The 21,517-nt window shown below is 69.0% G+C and overlaps 1 protein-coding gene across 3 annotated transcripts; it reads left to right on the top strand.

Annotated features, from left to right (window-relative positions):
- Positions 1–918: 918 nt before the first annotated feature.
- On the top strand, positions 919–18,572 carry LOC100359014 (interferon-induced GTP-binding protein Mx1). Of its 3 annotated transcripts, XM_089330514.1 has the most exons (15): positions 919–1,038; positions 1,631–1,803; positions 2,659–2,794; positions 4,462–4,654; positions 5,005–5,142; positions 7,785–7,939; positions 8,442–8,580; positions 8,982–9,180; positions 9,801–9,879; positions 10,792–10,914; positions 11,247–11,388; positions 13,718–13,876; positions 14,665–14,741; positions 15,579–15,830; positions 18,206–18,572. In XM_089330514.1, the coding sequence occupies exons 3-15, from the start codon at positions 2,690–2,692 to the stop codon at positions 18,434–18,436; spliced, it is 1,992 nt and encodes a 663-aa protein (XP_089186640.1). In that variant the 5' UTR covers positions 919–1,038; positions 1,631–1,803; positions 2,659–2,689; the 3' UTR covers positions 18,437–18,572. The 3 variants fall into 3 exon arrangements, with proteins under 3 accessions (XP_089186640.1, XP_089186639.1, XP_089186638.1); XM_089330513.1 differs by lacking the exon at positions 919–1,038 and having other exon boundaries at positions 1,786–1,878; XM_089330512.1 differs by lacking the exon at positions 919–1,038 and having other exon boundaries at positions 1,786–1,996.
- Positions 18,573–21,517: the final 2,945 nt, after the last annotated feature.

Raw genomic sequence — 21,517 nt, 5'->3', positions numbered from 1 at the left:
GGGACGACTGTGAGCTCCCGCGGGTGTAGCCGGGAGCAGAGGCCAGGGCGCAGCCGAGGGGATAAAGCCCTGCACGGGGACCGCGGTGCTGCCGCCCTCTGGTCGGGTGTGAAGTGGGCCTGCCCTTCCCTCTGGGGTGTGTGAAGTGGACCTGCCCTTCCCTCTGGTTGGGGTCTGGTGTGAAGTGGGCCTGCCCTTCCCTCTGGGGGTGTGAAGTGGCCTCCCCTCTGGGGGGTGTGAAGTGGCCTGCCCTTCTCTCTGGGGGGTGTGAAGTGTCCTGCCCTTCCCTCTGGGGGGTTTGAGGTGGCCTGCCCTTCCCTCTAGGGGGTGTGAAGTGGCCTGCCCTCCCCTCTGGGGGGTGTGAAGTGGCCTGCCCTTCCCTCTGGGGGGTGTGAAGTGGCCTGCCCCATCTCCCTCCCCTAAGGGGACTGGGAAGGCATTGAGTGCAGATGGCCCCTCAGACGGGCATCCAGCATCACAGAGCCCCAGGCACTGCTGCCTGTCCACCGGAACCCCACCCCAAACCGGCACAGCCACTCCTCAGGGCGCAGCTGTGTCACCTGCGGGAGCACAGTGAGGTCCCCGAGGGCAGGCCAGGGAGAGGCTGGGCAGGCGCCTGACCCACTGGGAGCAGCAGCCCCCTCGCTGCCCTTCCCCAAGCCCGCCCGGGCCCCACCTGGCTCCGCCTGGCCCAGGCTCTGTCTGAACCCCTCCCCTGCGAGGCCACGGGGATGGGGTGGGGGAGAGCCTCCTGTGGGTTGGAGCAGCGGGGGCAGCACAGAGGGACAGCTCTGTCCCCTGCGGGCCAGCCCCGTGCTGCCTGGGCCCACGTCTAGCAGCACTGTCCCCTTCAGAGTCCTCCCGCGGGGCTTCAGCCTCCAGGATGCTCCGTCCCCACGTGTCCAGGAAGAGCAGCCAGAGAGGCGGAGGGAGAGTGTGGGCTCCCCCTCCCCCCTGCGTGGGGTGGCCCGACCAGGGGAGGACCTCAGGCCAGCACCGCCCCTTCTCTGCCATGGGCCCTGATGGCATTGGCCTCAGGTGAGCTCTCCCCAGAGCTGGGCTGGGGCTGGCTGGGGTGGCCTCTGTCACCAGAGCAGGGTTGGGGGTGGGCTGCTTGTCTGTGTCTGAGCTGAGCTAGGAGCAAGGAAGTGGGGGGTCCGTGGCTACAAAGGGGCATGTGCTTTCCCACCCACAGCCCCTTAGCAGGAAGGGGAGCCCCTGGGAGGGCTGCCCTCTGCCTGCACCACCCCACCCCAGGCCATGTCCATCCCGGGGAAGTTAGACAGGAAAAGTCCAGGGAGACCTTGGAGTGAGCAAAGGCAGTGGGGAGGGGGGAGGTGCAGGCGGTGGGGGAGGGGAAGCGGACAGGAGGGTGGAATCCCCCCAGGAGCCAGGCTGGCCCAAGACCAGACTGGGCTGTGGGGGCAGCAGCCGGGCCAGGGGCCTCAGAAGCCTCTGATGAGACCCAGGTCCTGGGCTTCCGCCCCTCCCTGAGGGTTAGACCCAGGAGGTCCGGGCTTGGGGCCCCAGGACCTGCATTTCCCGCGGGCAGCCAGGATGGGCATGGAGGGGGCTGCGCTGGGCGCCCAGCCCACCCCCTTGGCCACTGAGTTTCGTTTCTCTCCGGCAGGATGGGCTGCTCTGGGTTTCCTTCTGTGACCCCTGTCCCCGCCCCCGCTCTTGGTCCCTGGGGGTCCGCCAAGTTTCATTTCTCCGTGGCCCTGGGCGGAGCTGGAGGCGGAGCCGGCGCCTCATAAAACCGGAGGAGCCCGGGCCGCAGCTTCTGGCGCTGAGCTAGGAGCGGTGAGTGTCGCCGCTGGGGTCCGCGCTCCAGCCGGGAGAGGGGCGCACGCAGCGGGGCTTCCTGGTGGAGAAGAGGTGAGGGCAGTGCGCGTCCTCTCGCGGGCGGGTGACGTCACGGGAGCGCGGGCCACGGTGGATGGGCTCCGACCACCCCAGGTGCTGGCCCCCGGAGCGGCCCGCCCGGAATGACGCGGTAAAACTTGAACCTGCCACCTGTCCTGGCTCTTTTCAAATTCCTGCAGCCAGAGAAGGGGGAGGGGCTGGAGTCGGGAGGGGTCTCCGGTCAGGGGGCGGGGCGCTGAGGAAGTTTCCTGGGGTCTCGGAGTGGGCCCCGCGGACTGGGAGTTTCTGCGGTGGGGCGGGGCGGGCTCCTGGGAAGTGCCGGCTCCAGGTCCTCACTGGTCCTGGGGCGGGGGGCTGACGGGGAGACCCCAGGGCGGCTGGGAGAGGAGGAGGCCCAGAGAGGCACCTGCGGGGCTCCGCCCACCCTGCGGGGCTGGGGATGCCCAGGGGGCAGGACCCCACACAGAGGATTCCGGAAGGGGCCTGGGGAGCAGGACCCTGCTGCTGGGGATCCAGGCCTGGGGAGACGCCCCTCCCCCACACACAGCAGGGACCACAGACAGCACTTCTGAGCGCCTCCCTAGCACCCCCCAGTGGATCAGCTCTGGTCCCCACCCCTCCCCCTCGCAGAGCGCCTCCCTGTCTCCGTTTCTAGGTAGCAGAGCCATGGTGCTCGGGGGCCAGGGCTGGCCCGGGGGAGGGGCAGGCACCATGGAGTCTGGGCAGGGCAATGGCCCAGGCCCTCTGCCCGGGCTCGGCATGCAGGCCTGGCTGACTCCCGCTTCCTCGCAGCACACAGCGTCGCAGGAGACACCGGAGGAAGATGGTGCAGTCTGGGGTGGAATCCAGGAGTCCGGATTCAGCCGCTGAGCCCAGTGCAGCGACACTGAATGGAGACGCTCACCCGGCAGAGAGCGCGCAGCCCAGGGTAAGTGGCCGCCCGGCAGGTGCGCCTGGGGACACGGGCGTGTCCTGCTGAGGGCTGTCCCCTTCCACAGGGCAGCGGCCGCCCTCCTGCTGCCTCCGCGTGCTCCCCGCTCTCTGGGCCACCAGGGCAGGACGATGGCCTCCGTGCACTCTGGCCGCCAGGGCCACCTGGCTCTGGGAGCCTGGACAGGCGCTGGGGCTCAGGCAGGACAAGCAGCCACGGCCGTCCCTGCCAACCTCGGCTTGGCCTCCGCTCAGCCCTGCTCACTGCGTTGGGAGCTCCATTGAGCAGCCACGTGCTGTCTCCCCCAAACCAAGACGTTTTGGGGGGAACCCCACGAGCCTCTGCGCTGAGTCCCTGCACTGCCGTTCCCGCCGGACCTCGGGGGGCTTCCCTGCCGCTCACGCCTGGACGAACACCCTGAGATGGGCTGAGCCGGAGGTGGGCTGCCTGTGACCCCCGGGAGGGGCCATGGCAGCTGCCGCCCAGGCTCCCAGGGCGTGCCCGGTGATGCCGCCTGCCCCTCGGTGGCTTTATTTATGTAACTTTTGCGTGCACACAGTAGGCGTCTTTCACCGAGTAGGTCTGCCTCCAGGTGGAAACTCGCTCCTCAATGCACGCTAGGCACCCTGCCGCCGCAGGCTGTGCACGGTCTGGCCGAGCCCCTGACCTCCCACGTCACACACCCCACCGTGCACGGTCGGTGTTGGGCTGGGACAGTCCGGTCCCTTCCAGACACTGAAGTCCCAGGAGGAGCTGAGGTGCTGACCCCTCCTCCGGGTGAGGTCCGGATCCAGCCGGGAGCTCTCCCTGCCGCCTGGAGGATCCCCCACAGAGCCGGGGCTGGGGGGCTGGGGGCTGCGGGGCGCTCAGAGGTCTGTACGTCTGAGGTGGTTGCTGCTCCACTTCCGTGTGTACAGAGACTTGCTCACGTGTGTGACAGGTAGAAACACACACACAGACAGCTCTGATCTGCTGGTTCACCCCTCACAGGGCCACCATGGCCGGGGTTGGGTCAGGCTGATGCCAGCGTCCAGGACCTCACCCAGGTCTCCCAGTGGTGCGGGGGCCCAAGCACTGGGCCGTCTCCTGCTGCTTTCCCAGGGGCGCCAGCAGGGAGCTGGATCAGAAGGGGAGCAGTGGACTCAAACAGGCGCCCCATGGGAGGCCAGCACCCCAGGTGGGGGCGACCCTGTCCAGCACACGGCCGGCCCCCACTTTCACTCCTAAAGGCGTTGTTACCGCGCTTAGACTGTCAGGTCCTCTGCGGGCTGAGCAGCGTCATCCCGCCGTCCCCGCACCTGCCTCGCTGCTGTAGGAACACAGCGTCCGTCTCCGTTCGCCCCTCGGTGCTCAGCACCGCACGTGGGGGCCGCGATCCTCGCGGGGTTTCTGGCGCTGGTGGTGAGCAGTGTGGTCCTGGTGCCCGGTGCAGCGCCCTCCTGTTCCCAGGTCGGGGCTCAGGAGGTCCCTGGGTCTTTGCTTTGCGTTTCCACGACGCGTGAAGACACCCCAGAAGCCCTCCCGGGTGCTCTTCCCGCTGGCGCCTGCCCCTGCCCCTGCACCTGCTCTCCTTGGAGAATCCCGAACCTGCTCGGCTCGCTGGGGCTGGCTGCTTGGACGTTGCACCCACGGCTGCCCAGAGTCCTCTGCGTTCCCGTCCGCAGGGGCCTGAGAACAACCTGTACGCCCAGTACGAGGAGAGGGTGCGCCCGTGCATCGACCTCATCGACTCCCTGAGGGCCCTGGGCGTGGAGCAGGACCTGGCGCTGCCCGCCATCGCCGTCATCGGGGACCAGAGCTCGGGCAAGAGCTCCGTGCTGGAGGCCCTGTCGGGCGTGGCCCTCCCCAGGGGCAGCGGTGAGGCCCCTCCCTCTCCTTCCGGGACAGCTGGGACGCGGGGCAGAGAGGGCCCTGGCAGGTGCTCAGTCGGGGAGGGCGGGGAGCAGGGTGGGGGCTTCGGGGCCTACAGGGGTTTCCCACCGGGCAGCCTGAGGAAGCCTGCGGGCCCCGGGGTCAGAGGGCGCCGGGCTGCCTGTCCAAGGCGGTTCCTGAGGTCACGCAGAGAGCATGCGTGAGCAGCAAGGGGGCGGCGGGAGGTTCTGCCTCGTCACCGTCCCCCCAGCGGTGACCGCCTGGGGGTTGACAAGTGTGGGCTCAGGCCTGCAGGGCAGGGGCAGGTGCGAGCTGACCCGGGCCTGGCCCCCTAGGCATTGTCACGCGGTGCCCTCTGGTGCTGAGGCTGAAGAAGCTGCCCCCGGAAGCCGAGTGGAGGGGCTGGGTCAGCTACCAGGACCAGGAGGTGGAGCTCTGCGACCCCGCGCAGGTGGAGCCCGCAGTGACTAAAGGTGAGAGCCCGGGCCTCCTCCCCTGCTGGTCCTGGCCGCACCCGGGCAGTAGGGGGCTCCCGAGACCGCCCGCCCCGTCCTGGGCGCTGCTGCTGCCTTGGGGACCCCTCCCCAGGGGCACTCAGCTCCCTGGCGTTTCCTTCCTTTCCTGCCTGAGCCCCGGGCCCCGGGTGGATCTGACAGCAGCGTCAGGACGCACCGAGAGCCCTGTGACCCAGAAACACGGAGGACTCGCACCCTGGGCCCTCTGCGGACTGACGGGGTCGTGTGGGGCGGGGCTCCTCTCGAGATCCTATACAAGGGCTGGCCCAGGGTTGAGGGTAGGGTCCCAGGGCTGAGGGTCCAGGGCTGAGGGTGCCAGGGCTGAGGGTGCCAGGGCTGAGGGTCCAGGGCTGAGGGTCCCAGGGCTGAGGGTGCCAGGGCTGAGGGTGCCAGGGCTGAGGGTCCCAGGGCTGAGGGTCCAGGGCTGAGGGTCCCAGGGCTGAGGGTCCCAGGGCTGAGGGTCCAGGGCTGAGGGTCCCAGGGCTGAGGGTCCCAGGGCTGAGGGTGCCAGGGCTGAGGGTCCCAGGGCTGAGGGTCCAGGGCTGAGGGTCCCAGGGCTGAGGGTCCCAGGGCTGAGGGTCCAGGGCTGAGGGCCCCAGGGCTGAGGGTCCCAGGGCTGAGGGTCCAGGGCTGAGGGTGCCAGGGCTGAGGGCCCCAGGGCTGAGGGTCCAGGGCTGAGGGTCCAGGGCTGAGGGTCCCAGGAATGAGAGCCTACACACATGGACTGTCTGTCAGCCTCTGAAATAAAAAAAATATATTTTTATAAACTTCAAGGAAAAACAGAATTAGAAATAAGTTCTGTCCTGACGGAAACGCTGGAATTGATTCACACAAGCGTCTTCTAGCAGTTCCTGGAGACGTGTGTGCTGTGGGACACGGGGTTTCCGCGTTCCAGCTGCGGAGAGGCCCTGTGCGCTGACCCCTGGCCCGGGAGCGAGAGCCCCAGCAGCGGCCGCAGGAGGCTCCCGAGTGACGGCGCCTCCCCAGCTCCTCTGGCTGCTGTGGATTGGGGGCAGGGGGAAAGGCTGGCCTGGGCCTGCCGTGGGCGGCGTGGGTGGAGCGCCTGGCAGACCCAGGCCTCCGGGAACACGGACGCGGACACGGACACAGACACAGACACAGACATGGACGCAGACATGGACAGACACGGACACAGACATGGGACACGGACACGGACACAGACATGGGGCACAGACACGGACGCAGACACAGACATGGACGCAGACACGGACAGACACGGACACAGACATGGGACACGGACACGGGGCACGGACATGGGGCACAGACACGGACACAGACACAGACACAGACATGGACGCAGACATAGACATGGGGCACGGACACGGATGCAGACATGGACGCGGACGCAGACACGGCCACGGCCACGGTGCTCTTTTCGTGCTGTGGGTGAGGCCGGCTGTGGCTGCACACAGGACTGTGTGTCGGCGAGCCCAGCCCCAGGGCTGTCCCTGCCTGTCTCACCTGTCAGCGGAGCAGAGGGAAGGCGCTGGGGGCGTGGCTGGGCTCAGGAGGAGTGGCCAGGCCCTCCCCACCCGGGGTCTGTCCCAGAGGTGCGCGGGGCAGGTCTTGCAGGCCCTGCATCGCTGCGGCCATCACGTGGCATGGGGGCCGCGGGCCAGCGTCCCAGGGCGAGCCCGGTTGTAAGGAGCAGACCCTGCCTTAACGGGGGACACGGGGAGACGACCCTGCCCATGGGTGTGGGTGCAGGACGGAAGGGACAGTGGTGTCCCCGTGCACACGGGTGGCAGTCAGCGTGGTGGACCGCACACAGGAGCTTCCGCCCTCTCCTGGGCGCCTGCAGGGGGCGGACCAGAGCTGCACTGGGGCTGTGGTCTCAGCCTTGTGCTCCAGAGGGCATGGCCTCTGTCTCTGAAGCCCCTGCGGCACTGTGGGCATGGCCACCCTCCTGCCAGTGGGCCAAGGGCAACAGGCCTGTCCCGGCTGATTTCGGCCTCCCTGGAGCTGCCCCCAGCACTCTCGCAGGAACCCCGGCCGGAACTTAGCTGCAGGCGATGGCGTGTCCAGCCACCGCAGGGGAACCCAGCAGATGGGGCGCCGTGTGCGTGGCTGTGGTCCCAGCCCGGGTGGGAGGCTGGTGCCTCGTGGGCAGAGAGCGGGGCGCTCGGCTGTCAGGCTGCACACGCAGACCCTGGCCCTGCACCTGCACCTGTGGGCCTGAGGAGGGAGCAGGCCACAGCCGAGTCGTGGCCGCGACGCCCGGCATGGCTCGGGCCCACGCAGGCCAGGTCCCCGCGGAGCCTGGCAGTTCCCGTCGGGAATCCCCTGCTTCCTGTGGTTTTCCCTCATTTGCTGTGACCTCAGGGGGGACTCGGGGGTCTCGGGAAGCCTTCGCCTCCCCGCCCTCCCGAGGACGGGACCCCCGGGGGCTGTGAGGACACTGGGCTCTGACCCCAGGGGTCAGCCCGCGGAGGAGCAGTGCCGGGGCTTTGGCTCTGACCGGGGACAGCGAGGTGTGCACCCCGCTCCTCTCCAGCCCTGGGCCCTGGCAGGAGCCGCGGGGCCTCTCCCAGGGAAGCAGGTGCCAGCCCGAGCCCCGCCGCTCCCTGTGCCTCCTGCAGCCCAGAACGTGATCGCCGGGGAGGGGCTGGGCATCAGCTCCGAGCTCATCAGCCTGGAGGTCAGCTCCCCGCTCGTGCCGGACCTGACCCTCATCGACCTGCCCGGCATCACCAGGGTGGCCGTGGGCGGCCAGCCCGCGGACATCGGGCACCAGGTGAGACGCCCGCACCCTTCCCCCTGTGCCTGGGCGCGCCTGGGGAGGGCAGTGGCGAGTCGGGGCCTGTGGTCACCAGTCCTCTGCCCGGCTCAGTGGGAACCTCTGAGGAAGTGGGGCCGAGGGCAGAGCTGTGCCCCGTGGTTTGCTCTCCAGCCTGGCTGTGGCTGGAGGCAGAGGGCTGTGTCTGACGCGGGGTGGGGCGGGGCCCTGTGGGAGGAGGAGCATCAGCAGTGGGCGTGGTTATGGCACCAGGGCCTCACCTGGAGAGGGCAGCAGCAGGGTGCAGCTCCTGTTTTGCAGCGCAAGGCTGGTCCCGGGGAGAGTGGCTGGGCCGAGTACCGTGGTGTCTCTGAGGCTCGGCCCTCGGCCGTCTGGGCAGGAGCCCCGGGGCTCAGGGCTCTGCAGGTGTCGCCCTGCGAGTCTGGGTGAGGCCAGGGCACGGCCGGGCCCAGGGAGTCGCTGCGTCACGGAGTCGCGGGGCCCCTCTCTCCCTGTGCAGATCAAGGCGCTCATCAGGAAATACATCCGGAGGCAGGAGACCATCAACCTGGTCGTGGTCCCCAGCAACGTGGACATCGCCACCACCGAGGCCCTGAGCATGGCCCAGGAGGTGGACCCCGACGGGGACAGGACCATCGGTGAGAAGGCGCGGGGCTGAGCCTGCAGCGGGTGCCGGGGGAGCCCCAGGAATCCAGGCGGGCGGGCGTGCGGGCGTGGCTCTGCCCAGGTGCACCTGCTGAGGGTGCCCAGGGAGGCCATGGCCAGCAGCTTCCCTGACATCTGGGGGCCCCAGGTGACGCGTGGCCCCTGTCTTCCTGCATCAGCAGGCCCAGTGGGGAGACTCAGAGGGCGGCCCTCCGTCCTGGGGCCATGGGAAGGAGCGTGGCCACAGCCTGTTCCGGGGGCCCCTGCCGCTCTCCCCGTAGGCTGTCGGGGGTTCATCTCCGGGAAGCCAGGCGGGGAGGAACCCTGGCGCCCGCGGCCGGCCCTGCGCTGAGCTTTCTCTGGGGCGGCTCTGACCGGAAGTCCCTGCCTGCAGGCATCCTGACGAAGCCTGACCTGGTGGACAGGGGCACGGAGGACAAGGTGGTGGACGTGGCGCGGAACCTCGTGTTCCACCTGAAGAAGGGCTACACGGTGGTGAAGTGCCGCGGGCAGCAGGACATCCAGGAGCGGCTGAGCCTGGAGCAGGCCCTGCAGAGGGAGCGGGCCTTCTTCCAGGAGCACCCCCACTTCAGGTGCGCGCTGAGCCCCCGCTGGCCGCACAGGCCTGGTTCCGACCCAGCCCCTCCCCCAGCAGGAGGAACCGACCCGGCCCCGTCTCTGTGTCCTGTGCAGGCCTGGTTCCGACCCGGCCCCGTCTCTGTGTCCTGCGCAGGCCTGGTTCCGACCCGGCCCCGTCTCTGTGTCCTGCGCAGGCCTGGTTCCGACCCGGCCCCGACTCTGTGTCCTGCGCAGGCCTGGTTCCGACCCGGCCCCGTCTCTGTGTCCTGCGCAGGCCTGGTTCCGACCCGGCCCCGTCTCTGTGTCCTGCGCAGGCCTGGTTCCGACCCGGCCCCGTCTCTGTGTCCTGCGCAGGCCTGGTTCCGACCCGGCCCCGTCTCTGTGTCCTGTGTAGGCCTGGTTCCGACCCGGCCCCGTCTCTGTGTCCTGTGCAGGCCTGGTTCCGACCCGGCCCCGTCTCTGTGTCCTGTGCAGGCCTGGTTCCGACCCGGCCCCGTCTCTGTGTCCTGCGCAGGCCTGGTTCCGACCCGGCCCCGTCTCTGTGTCCTGTGCAGGCCTGGTTCCGACCCGGCCCCGTCTCTGTGTCCTGTGCAGGCCTGGTTCCGACCCAGCCCCGTCTCTGTGTCCTGTGCAGGGTTCTTCTGGAGGAGGGCAGGGCCACGGTGCCCAGCCTGGCCGAGAGACTGAGCACCGAGCTGATCGAACACATCTGTGTAAGCACGCGCGGGCGCTCTCCCGGCGGAGCCCGGCACAGGGCTGCAGTGCCGGCCTCGGGGCCTTCCTGGAAGCCTGGGTGCAAGATGGGGCTAGGAGGGAAGGCTCTGGGGAGCCGCCAGTGTGCCCCACTTTCAGTCCTCAGCGGGGGGAGTTGGGGACCCCCAGCCAGGTAGACGTGGGCGACTGGCCATTTGGGGCTGGCTGTGGGTCAGAGCTCGCCTGGGCTCTTTCTGCTCTGCTGGGCCACAGTTCCAGGCCTCCGTGCGTGGCCAGAGAGCCCCGGGACTGCAGGTTGATGTCCCTGAGCCGGGAGTGAGTGGGGAGCTGCCTGGGCCCCCTCATGTGGGAGGCGGGCGCTCGGTTATCGACCCCTGCCCGGGCTTCCACAGCAGCTCGGGTCCAGACGGGGCAGGCTCAGGTCTCCTTCTCTGGACCAGTGCCCTGAGGCCCGGTCTGTCCTGGGTGCCACAGCCCCGGAGTCCTGCTCAGGCACAGGGCTGCTCACGCAGCAGGAGGCTGGGCCTGTTGGCGCCACCGTGAGGCCGGGAGCAGAAGCTCCCGGCCACTTCTTGCTGAGGTTTGCAGATCTGCAGTGGCTCCGGGGGCCCCTGTTCCAGGACCTACCCCACACGGGGTCTCTGTGCTGCCTGCAGGAGCTCCCGTGGCCGGGTCGTGGCAGTGGCTGCTCTTCTGGGGCGGCCTCCAAGCCACGCGGGCGCCTGGGCCTGGTGCCCAGCTGCTTGCCAGGAGCTGGGCCTGGGGCTGGAAGGAGGCCGGGCTGCCCTGGGCCCCTCGGGAGAGACCCCGGGGCGGGAGGCGCCCTCAGGGGAGCCGCGCCCCTTGCAGAGGACCCGGGCCCCGCCCCCTCGCGGGCTCGCCGGCACATCCGGCCTTTCTCCCCTCCGCAGAAAACGCTGCCCCTGTTGGAGAAGCAGATCAAGCAGAACCACGAGCAGTGCACGGAGGAGCTGCAGAAGTTCGGCGTGGACATCCCCGAGGACGACAGCGACAGGCTGCTCTTCCTGATTGACGTGAGCGCGGCCCGCCCACAGCTGCCCCGCTCTGCCTGCAAGGCCCAGATCTGCGTGCAGCAGGCCCGCCTAGTCCTCCAAGACGGACAGGGCAGAGAACCAGTGGGAGGGGAGGGCTGGGCGCGGGAGGCGGGGCCTGCAGGAGACGGTCGCTCCTTCATTGGCTCTGGCCCTGAGCCCACCCAGGCCCCCCCCCCCCCCGGCGGTCAGGGGAGTGGGTCCCAGGGCGGAGCCTCCTCCTTCCCAGCTCCCCACCCCGCGTGCACACAGTGCGTACCAGCCCACGCGTGTGCGTGCACCTCTGCTGACCCCGATGCCTCTCCCCGCCACAGAAAATCAACGCATTTAATCAGGACATCACTGCCCTCATTCAAGGGGAGGAGGTCGTCCGGGAGGGCGACACCCGGCTGTTCACCAAGCTGAGGGCCGAGTTCTGCAAATGGGAGAGCGTGATCGAGAAGAATTTCAAGGCAGGTGAGTGTCGCGGCTCACGGGGGCTGGCCCAGAGCCGTCACCAGTGATCGCGGATGGCGGGGCCTCCCTGGTGCCGGTTCTGGAGGCTGGCGGGGCCCAGTCCCGGCTCCACCAGATCCCGGTCTGGGGCGAGCTCTGTCTGCCCCGCCCCACAGACAGCGCCCCCTGGTGGTGTCCTTGCGTGGGGATGGTCGGGAGAGCCCCTGGGGCTCCTGGATCAAGGCAGGTCCCCTTGGGGAGGGCAGAGCCCTGGGACCTCAGCGCTGCCCAGAGACGCCCCTCCTGCCCCACCACGCTGGGGGTCAGGTTTCGGCACTGGAGTTGGGGGCACAGAGACAGGGCACAGCAGCAATGCAGTCACAGACCGGGGTGCGGGCTGAGCCCGAGAGGGAGATGCACGCAGGCGGTGAGGGTGGGCGCAGTGAGGAGCTAGGGACACAAACTCCCCGTTTGTCCCGTTCCTGTCACTGGCCCGGGTCAGCCAGTGTCTGAGTGTAGGGGACCCTCAAGAGAGGATGGCCATGGACCGGCCGGAGCCAGACGGCTGCGGGAGCTGCCGTCCTCCCCCATGGAGCAGGAGCCACGACCTGTGAGATGACGCAGTGCCGTGGACGTGGCCCATGGAGCAGAACCCACGACCTGTGAGATGACGCAGTGCCGTGGACGTGGCCCATGGAGCAGAAGCCCAAGGCCTGTGAGATGACGCAGTGCTGTGGACGTGGCCCAAGGAGCAGAACCCAGGGCCTGTGAGATGACACAGTGCTGTGGACGTGGCCCACGGAGCAGAACCCACGCCTGTGGGATGACGCAGTGCTGTGGACGTGGCCCACGGAGCAGAACCCAGGGCCTGTGTGATGACGCAGTGCGTGGACGTGGCCCACCGAGCAGAACCCAGGGCCTGTGTGATGACGCAGTGCTGTGGATGTGGCCCACGGAGCAGAAGCCCAAGGCCTGTGAGATGACGCAGTGCCGTGGACGTGGCCCCCGGAGCAGAAACCCAAGGCCTGTGTGATGACGCAGTGCCGTGGACGTGGCCCCCGGAGCAGAAGCCCAAGGCCTGTGTGATGACGCAGTGCCGTGGACATGACCCCATGCACCTGCTGGGGTCTCCAGCCCGGCACGTGGCTGCCGGGATTCCATCATGGCAGCCATGGAGGCAGACGCGCAGCTGCACCCCAGGCAGCATCCAGATGGGCGAATCCATAGAGATGAGGTAGAGGCGCCCTTGCTCCCGGGGCTGGAGCGCGAGATGGGCAGGGAGTCCCGATGGCCGCCAGGGGTGAGCACGTAGGTGTGGCCAAGGGCGGAGCCGCCGGGTGCAGCCTTGAATGCAGCAAAGGCCTCTCCTGCCTGCACCTGGTGGGCTCCTGCAGGGATTTCTCCTCCTCGATCACTCCTGGGGGACGGCCGCCAGCCAGCAGGGGGCGCCAGGCTCCGCCCCGGTTCTTCACTCGGTGGGGTGGGGAGGGGGCCCTTGGGAGGCTCCAGCCCTGCAGGGTCCCTCCACCCCCTGGGGAGCAGAGAGTGAAAAGAACCCCAGGTTCCCAGAGAGGCTCCCATCACGCAGTGCACCTGCTGCGCCCCGGCCACTGTCCCTCAGCTGTGACCGTACCCACCGCAGTGGGCCAGATCCAGTGTCCATGGCTGTACCTGCTGACACCTGGCCACTGCCCCTCAGCCGTGACCGTATGCACCGCAGTGGGCCAGGTCCAGTGTCCATGGCTGTACCTGCTGTGCCCGGGCCGCTGTCCCTCAGCTGTGACCGTACGCACTGCGGTGGGCCAGGTCCAGTGTCCATGGCTGTACCTGCGGTGCCCGGGCCACTGTCCCTCAGCCATGACCGTACCCACCGCAGTGGGCCAGGTCCAGTGTCCATGGCTGTACCTGCTGACCCGGTCACTGTCCCTCAGCCGTGACCGCAGTGGGCCGGGTCCAGTGTCCACGCTGCACCTACTGCGCCCATGGCCGTGTCGTCAGGTGGTGACGGTGACGGTTCCCACCCGAGGTGCACGGGTTCCAGTGTCAAGGCCGTGCCTGCTGCTCCCTGGCCCCAGGCGGCACCTGGGGCAGTGCAGGGCCGTGGCGAGGTCTCGCCGGTTTTGCTCTTGTCTATGCTGCTTTCCCGGCCTGGGCCCTCTCCCTGCGGCCCTGGGGCACAGGGACCGGCCCTGGAACGGAGGTCTTCCCCGCACCTCCAGGCACTGCTCCGTCTGGGGCTCGGCCGACTTCATGTTTCCTTGGCACTCTCACGCCCCGGACCCAGAGTGGAATCGCATCCTGAAACGCGGACGATCGCCTGAGGAGTTCACAGCTGCTCTTTCCCACGCAGGTTCTAGTAACATCCGGAGCCAACTGTGGAAGTTTGAAAACCAGTACCGTGGCCGAGAGCTGCCGGGATTTGTGAACTTTAAGACGTTTGAGACGATTGTGAAACAGCACATCAGAGCCCTAGAGTTGCCGGCTCAGGACATGCTGCACAGGGTGACAGGTGCGTGTGGTGTGGGCAATGCACAGGTGACAGGTGTGTGTGGTGTGGGCGGGTCACCCAGGGGACAGGTGTGTGTGGTGTGGGCGGGTCACAGGGGACAGGTGCATGTGGTGTCTACATTTGCACACCAGAAGCTGGTGTGTAAGACCCACCGCCCCACCAGAAGGCTGCAGGATCCCCAGCGCGAGGTCTTCCCAAGTTCATATACGGCGCCTGTTCTGAGTAAAGTCTGTGTGCAGCGGAGGCAAAACCAACTCCTGTTTCCATGCCGGGTCCCGTGAGGCCCCTGAGGCCCCTCCCACACACGTGTCCAAGCTGCAGAACCACATGCCGGCTCCCGGAGCGAGGACCCGGTGGGCCTGTGGCCTGTGTGGCTCTCAGGTCCCAGCGCACGAGGGCGCATAGTGGACAGGCGCATTGCACGTCAGATGCCCGTGCTGTGGGTGCCTGGTGTCCTCGCGAGGCTGCCCCTGGGTGTGTGCTGAGGTGCATGTGTGGGCGTGGAGACTCCGGGCAGGTCTTAGGAAAGGTGATGCCCTGGAGCCCACGGGACATCACGTTCTTGGGCCCCTGTGGACTTAGGTGAACGCTGTGGGCCCAGCTGCCAGGCCCGGGCAGGTGGAGGGGCCGGGCTCTCCCCAGGCGGTCCTGAGCCCAGGGGCAGGGGCAGGGGCAGGGGCAGGGGGCAGGGGGCAGGGGGCAGGGGCAGGGGCAGGGGACGGTGTCTCTGACCATTTTGTGGCCTCCTGTTCTGCTCGGTCCTCCTGGCTCCGTTCCTCCGCCCTCAGACATGGTGCGCGCCGCCTTCACAGATGTGTCAGAGAGAAACTTCCATGAGTTCTTCAACCTGCACAAGACCACCAAGGTAAACCCTGCCCGTGGCAGGCCCCGGCCCCAGCGCCAGCGCCAGGGTGGGTGTGGGGGGACGGCCCCACCTCCCCCAGGTGCGGGGCCCGGGGGGCTCCTCCTCTGTGAAGTGAGAACAGGAGACCCTCCCCCACCATGGGGCTGTCAGCCCAGTGGGGGGGTGGAGGACACACCTGCTGCCCTGTGTCCCCTAGGCCAAGGGTCCCCTATGCTCTGGATCAGGCATCTCACAGAGAGCCCAGCAGGGGTCCCGGGCACTTGGCTGACGTTGCCCTGGCCCCACTCCCTCCCTGTGGACGCCCTGCTGGCCGTGGCCTCCTCCCCGGCAGGCATCCGAGTCCCACAGGAGAGGTGGACCGGGCTGAGTCCTAGGCCTGAGAGCAGTGTCCTCAGAGGGCCCAGGCTGGGGCGGAGCCAGCTCAGGCGTGGGGCGGGGACTAGGGCTGGGGCGGGGTCAGCTCAGGTGTGGGGCGGGGACTAGGGCTGGGGCGGAGCCAGCTCAGGCGTGGGGCGGGGACGGGGGCTGGGGCAGGGTCAGCTCAGGTGTGGGGAGGGGGCTGCGGTGGTGTCAGCTCAAGTTTGGGGTGAGGATTGGGGCTGGGGCGGGGTCAGCTCACATGTAGGGCGGGGACTGGGGGACTGGGCAGGGTCAGCTCAGGCACGGGGCGGGGACTGGGGCTGGGGCGGGGTCTGCTCCCCTCACGCCTCCCTGGGGAGCCCCACTGACCGCAGCGTCCCCTCCCCTGGGCTGCCCCGGCCTGAGGCCCTGCGGGCGCCTGCGTCCCCGTGAGGCCGGCTCCTTCCCCACCCCTGCCTGTGCTTGTCTCCTCCGCAGTCCAAAATCGAGGACATCCGCCTGGAACAGGAGAAGGAGGCCGAGCGCGAGATCCGGCTGCACTTCCGGGTGGAGCAGGTCGTTTACTGCCAGGACCAGGTGTACCGGGGCGCGCTGAAGAAGGTCCGGGAGGCGGAGGCCGAGGAGGAGAAGAAGTCTCAGAGGTTCGGCGGCTCCTCCTCCGGACTCGGCTCCTCCCAGGACTCCTGCTCCTTGGCCGAAATCATCGAGCACCTGGTGGCCTACTACCAGGTGAGCCTGGGAGCGCGGGGCCAGCGGCTCCTCCTGCCCTCCTGCGGTGCCTCTGCGGGCCTCGCTCTGCCCCGTCTCTGGTCTCTGGGGGGCATCACCGCCAGCTCCATCCCCCACCCCTGGCTGTGCCCCTCTGGAGCAGCTGGACGCCAGGCACACAGCAGAGGCAGGGACTTTGTGTGCCCTGTGGGCTGCTTCTCCTCCGGGGTGGGACTTCCTGGAGGTCTCCATGCAGCCTGGCCAGGCCCTGCACCCTGCAGGCGGCAGCTGTCCACTGGGCCACGTGGCCAGGGGCAGGGACACAGCACAGCTCAGTGGAGCCCCCAGCCTGTCCTGTGCCTGGCGCTCTCCTGGGCACAGCTGCCCCAGAGCTGTGTGTGCGGAGCAGGGGTCTGAGCGGTGTCCCTGCAGACGTGTCCTGTCCACGCCCCGTCCACGGATGGTGCTCCTCTCTGTGTGCTGCTACCGCCCCGTCCACAGAGTGCCTGCTCCTCTCTGTGCCCCGCCCTGTCCATGGAGTGCCTGCTCCTCTCTGTGCCCCGCCCTGTCCATGGAGTGCCTGCTCCTCTCTGTGCCCCCACCCTGTCCATGGAGTCCCTGCTCCTCTCTGTGCCCCTGCCCTGTCCATGGAGTGCCTGCTCCTCTCTGTGCCCCGCCCTGTCCATGGAGTCCCTGCTCCTCTCTCTGTGCCCCCACCCTGTCCACGGAGTGCCTGCTCCTCTCTGTGCCCCGCCCTGTCCATGGAGTCCCTGCTCCTCTCTGTGCCCCGCCCTGTCCATGGAGTCCCTGCTCCTCTCTGTGCCCCGCCCCGTCCACGGAGTGCCTGCTCCTCTCTGTGCCCCGCCCTGTCCATGCAGTGCCTGCTCCTCTCTGTGCCCCCACCCTGTCCATGGAGTGCCTGCTCCTCTCTGTGCCCCGCCCTGTCCACGGAGTGCCTGCTCCTCTCCGTGCCCCGCCCTGTCCACTGAGTACCTGCTCCTCTCTGTGCCCCGCCCTGTCCATGGAGTGCCTGCTCCTCTCTGTGCCCCGCCCTGTCCATGGAGTGCCTGCTCCTCTCTCTGTGCCCCTCCCTGTCCATGGAGTCCCTGCTCCTCTCTGTGCCCCGCCCTGTCCATGGAGTCCCTGCTCCTCTCTGTGCCCCGCCCCGTCCACGGAGTGCCTGCTCCTCTCTGTGCCCCGCCCTGTCCATGCAGTGCCTGCTCCTCTCTGTGCCCCGCCCTGTCAATGCAGTGCCTGCTCCTCTCTGTGCCCCCACCCTGTCCATGGAGTGCCTGCTCCTCTCTGTGCCCCGCCCTGTCCACGGAGTCCCTGCTCCTCTCTGTGCCCCGCCCTGTCCATGGAGTGCCTGCTCCTCTCTCTGTGCCCCGCCCTGTCCACGGAGTGCCTGCTCCTCTCCGTGCCCCGCCCTGTCCACTGAGTACCTGCTCCTCTCTGTGCCCCGCCCTGTCCATGGAGTGCCTGCTCCTCTCTGTGCCCCGCCCTGTCCACGGAGTGCCTGCTCCTCTCTGTGCCCCACCCTGTCCATGGAGTGCCTGCTCCTCTCTGTGCCCCGCCCTGTCCATGGAGTGCCTGCTCCTCTCCGTGCCCCGCCCTGTCCAGGAGTGCCTGCTCCTCTCTGTGCCCCCGCCCTGTCCATGGAGTCCCTGCTCCTCTCTGTGCCCCGCCCTGTCCACGGAGTACCTGCTCCTCTCTGTGCCCCGCCCTGTCCATGGAGTGCCTGCTCCTCTCTCTGTGCCCCACCCTGTCCATGGAGTGCCTGCTCCTCTCTCCTCTCTCTGTGCCCCGCCCTGTCCACAGAGCGCACGTGCTCTGCTCTGTCCCAGCTCCTGCTAACAGTGGCTGAGCTCCTCGCCCACCTGGCCGCTCCCTAATGGATTTTGTGTGTGGAATGGCCGGGTTCCTCTCCCAGGGCTGATGCTCCTGGGCCGGTTCTGGAGGGGAAACCGAGGCACACAGGGGGCAGAGCTCGCTCAGCCTGGGACCAGGGGCTTCCTGGAACGGCCCGACCCGGGAGGTGATGCTTTCATGGGGGCTTGGGGAGGGGGAGGGGAGGCTGGGACCTGGGCTGTGCCTGCAGGCGGCTCCGAGGCCCCTCCCCCAGCTCCCAGGGCCCTGGCTCTGCCTGGAGCAGCCCGCGGGTGCAGACGTCAGCCGGGCGGGGCTGTGGGCGGGTGGTGGGGTGGGCTGTGGCCCTGGGCCCCCGCCCTTTGCCCAGCGGGCTCAGCGCTGCCGTGGGCGGCCGCGTGCACGCTCAGGGAGCTGCTGGGAGCGCAGCGGGCAGCCGCCCGGCCACCCTCCCCTCTCCCGGCCTCCCCGGGCGCTCCGGGCGCTCCGGGCGCTCCGGGCGGCCCCTGCAGCCCCCGCTCTCCCTGCAGGAGACGGGCAGCCGCCTGTCCAGCCTCGTCCCGATGCTCGTGCAGTTCTTCGTGCTGCAGTCCTACGGGCAGGAGCTGCAGAAGTCCATGCTGCAGCTGCTGCACAACAAGGAGAACTGCGGCTGGCTGCTGAGAGAGCGCAGCGACACCAGCACCAAGAGGAGGTTCCTGAAGGAGCGGCTGGCGCGGCTGGCCCAGGCCCGGCGCCGGCTCGCCAAGTTCCCGGGCTGACGGCTCTGCCAGCCGGGCAGCGGGCGGCCCAGACCCCCCCCCCCCCCCGTGCTGTCCCTTCTGGAACCGCGGCTCAGCTCAGAGCACGTGGGGACGCCGGCAGCCTCTCCTCCTTTGTAATAAACGCCTGAGCCTCTGCCGGGTGCCGGGTGCTGGGGCGGGGGCCCCTGGAAGTGGCAGCGGAGTGGGCTGAGCCCGGAGCAGGACCCTCACTGCTGCTGAGCTGGGCAGCAGCCCTGGTTCCCAGAGGTGGCGCCCTCTCCCGGCCGCCCTGGGCATCCCCCCGCCCTCGCTCCTGCTGAGCCGGGCAGCATCCCTGGTTCCCAGAGGTGGCGCCCTCTCCCGGCCTCCCTGGGCATCCCCCCCGCCCTCGCTCCTGCTGAGCCGGGCAGCAGCCCTGGTTCCCAGAGGTGGCGACCTCTCCCGGCCGCCCTGGGCATCCCACCGCCCTCGCTCCTGCTGAGCCCCGCAGCAGCCCTGGTTCCCAGAGGTGGCGCCGTCTCTGGCCGCCCTGGGCATCCCCCCGCCCTCGCTCCTGCTGAGCCGGGCAGCAGCCCTGGTTCCCAGAGGTGGTGCCCTCTCCCGGCCGCCCTGGGCATCCCCCCGCCCTCGCTGCTCGCTGGCACCTGCCTCAGGACGCTGCAGGACCAGGATGGTCAGCGGTGTCCCCTGTGGCCTGGGTTCTGCTTCGCCCCGTTACCCTGCCCCCGTGATGCGTAGAGGTTGCAGGGTGACATGGCGTCGGCGCTCCTGGGAAGCGGTTGGCCCAGGGTGACCTGCCGGGACCCGCCGAGCTACCCGGTCCTGTGCTGACCAGCCACCCCCAGGACAGAGTGCGCCGTCCCTCCCCGTCCGTGTGCAGAGTGGGTGGGTGTGTGGAGGTGGCTCTGGCTCCTGCACGCCCAGGCCTCGCTCAGGGCTGAGCACTGGGGGTCATCAGTGTGACGTCAGGCGCCTGGGCCTCCCAGAAACACTCGCGTGCAGGAGCCCCCGTGGGTCCCCAGGCGCTCAGCTGCCAGGCGGATCTCATTCTTTCAAAACAGATTTATTCATCTGAGAGGCAGAGTCACAGAGCGGGAGACCCAGAGCGAGCCGTCTTCCATCCGCTGGTTCCCTCCCCAGATGGCCACAACAGCCAGGCCCGGGCCGGGGGGAAGCCAGGAGCTCCATCCGGGTCCCCCATGGGGTGGGAGGGGCAGACACTGGGGCCATCCTCCACTCCCTCCCAGGCGCCGTAGCAGGCAGCTGGATCGGGAGTGGACAGGGGGACTCGATCCGGGGCCCACATGGGATGGGGGAGGGGTCACGGACGGCTGCACCCGCCCCACCGCTGCCGGCCCAAGGGCTCTGAGTCCTGGCTGAGATCCGCGTCTCCCGAGTCAGCTGGCGGGCGGAGGAGGCGTTTTCCAACATGGGATCTGTGACAGGAGCGGCCAGTGCGCTGCTCTGTGCATCCTCACTGCCCGCGTCCCAGCCCTGCGTCCTGCACGTGTGCCCCAGCTCCCAGGCTGCGTGGACAGGCGACCAGGGCGGGCTCCCCACCAAGTCCATGTGGCTGCCTCTGCCTGCCCCCGGCCTCTCAGCGCCCTGGTGTTGGGTGCCTGCCCTCTGCGGGCGATGTCGCCGCGTGCCAGGCCCCATGGTGGGAGGAGGCCAGAGAGGGCGGGCAGCCTCCCCAGAGTGGCCTCCGCAGGCCCGGGCTCCCGTGCTGGGAGTGGTGCCCCCCGGAGGCCCCGGCCCACTGGGTGTGAGCTGGGGCAGGAAGTGGTTGGCCGCACCCTGGCCAGGCAGGAAACGTGGTGCGCAGGGCCTCGCAGGAACCCGTGTCCCCAGGTGCAGCAGTGTCCGCTCCCGACGTGGGCCCACGGCAACATCACAGGCACATTGTGGGGACTTTATGGGGTCATCACAGGGACATAAAGGGGACGTCTCGGCACGTCACGGGGACCCGCCGTGCTGCGGGGTGCTGGGCTGCGGGCCGAGTGTTTGTCTCCCCTCACCGGGAGCTCTTCCTGGGTCTCCCGCCCAGCTGTGGAGGCCTTTGCTTCTGCGGGCCACGCACTGCAGCCCCTGCTGCCCCCGTGTGGCCGAGGGACGCAGGACAGAGCCAGGATTCTGTCCCAGCTCCTGCTGTACCGTGGCGCCAGCCCCAGGACCTCGCTCGGAAGCCGCTGAGGACACGGCTCTGCCCCGTGACCCTGCAGGGCCCGGGAAGAAACCTGGCAGGTGGACGTGGCTCAGGGCCGGCCGACCCCAGGACAGGGCCCAGGTGGGAACAGCACCGGGAGCACACGGCCCAGGGCCCAGCAGAGCCCGATGAAGCTCCCGTGGGCCCGGATGGAAACGCACGCTGTGTTCCCGCATTCGCACTCGGATCCTGGAGCTTGGGAAAGTGCAAAACGCGGCCACGCGGGTCACGATGGCGTGAGGAGGGACGGGGGTCTTCCTGGCGCCACGGTTTTAAAGCCGGCGCAGGAGCGAGCCACGCGCAGAAGGTTCCCAGGGCGGCACCGCTGCCTGTGCGGGAGGTGGGTGCGCGCGCCGTGCTCACGCTGGGCCCAGACCGCGGCGGTTTCTTGGTGACGCTGCGTGAGGGTCTGGGATCCGCGTGGAGGCTGAGGTAGTGACGCTGGGAAGCCACGCATCCCTGATTCCCCGCGGGACCCCGGTTCCCACGCGCGGCCGAGCAAGCGTGCGGAGGTGCGGGCGCTCCCTGCTCTGAGGGCTCCGTCCCCAGCCCCCAGGGGCTCTGATGGCTTCAGAATGAGGACCCTGGCACCCCAGGAAGGGCTGGTTCCTTTATTCCCTGTCACCTGCCGGGCTTGCTGAGAAGGCCGAAACTGACCAGCAGGAGGCCCCGTGCAGAGCCAGACCAGGGGGCCATGCAGGCTCCCTCTCCCGCGCCTGCAGGGCCTGCCGGTCCACCCCGGCTGCCCGCAGCCGAGAGCTCACAGGTCCTAAAGGGGCCGGGCATGGGCTGGGAAGAGCCTCAGGTGGCAGCCACGCCACCCACAATGCACTGGGCCCTGGGCTCGGTCAGGGTGGGGGAGGGGCCCGCAGCCCCCACAGAAGGGTGGAGAG

This window comes from Oryctolagus cuniculus, chromosome 4 (genome assembly GCF_051225735.1).
Source record: "Oryctolagus cuniculus isolate XC-2025 breed Fujian yellow rabbit chromosome 4, ASM5122573v1, whole genome shotgun sequence".
In the NCBI taxonomy this organism is placed as follows: domain Eukaryota; kingdom Metazoa; phylum Chordata; class Mammalia; order Lagomorpha; family Leporidae; genus Oryctolagus; species Oryctolagus cuniculus.
This window is presented reverse-complemented; position numbering and strand designations above follow the sequence as displayed.

Excerpts from the sequence above, each read along its gene's own strand:
- LOC100359014 (XM_089330512.1), top strand. Across the intron at positions 7,940-8,441 it reads CCGCGGACATCGGGCACCAG|ATCAAGGCGCTCATCAGGAA; the intron begins GTGAGACGCCCG and ends CTCCCTGTGCAG. Across the intron at positions 11,389-13,717 it reads CGAGAAGAATTTCAAGGCAG|GTTCTAGTAACATCCGGAGC; the intron begins GTGAGTGTCGCG and ends TTTCCCACGCAG.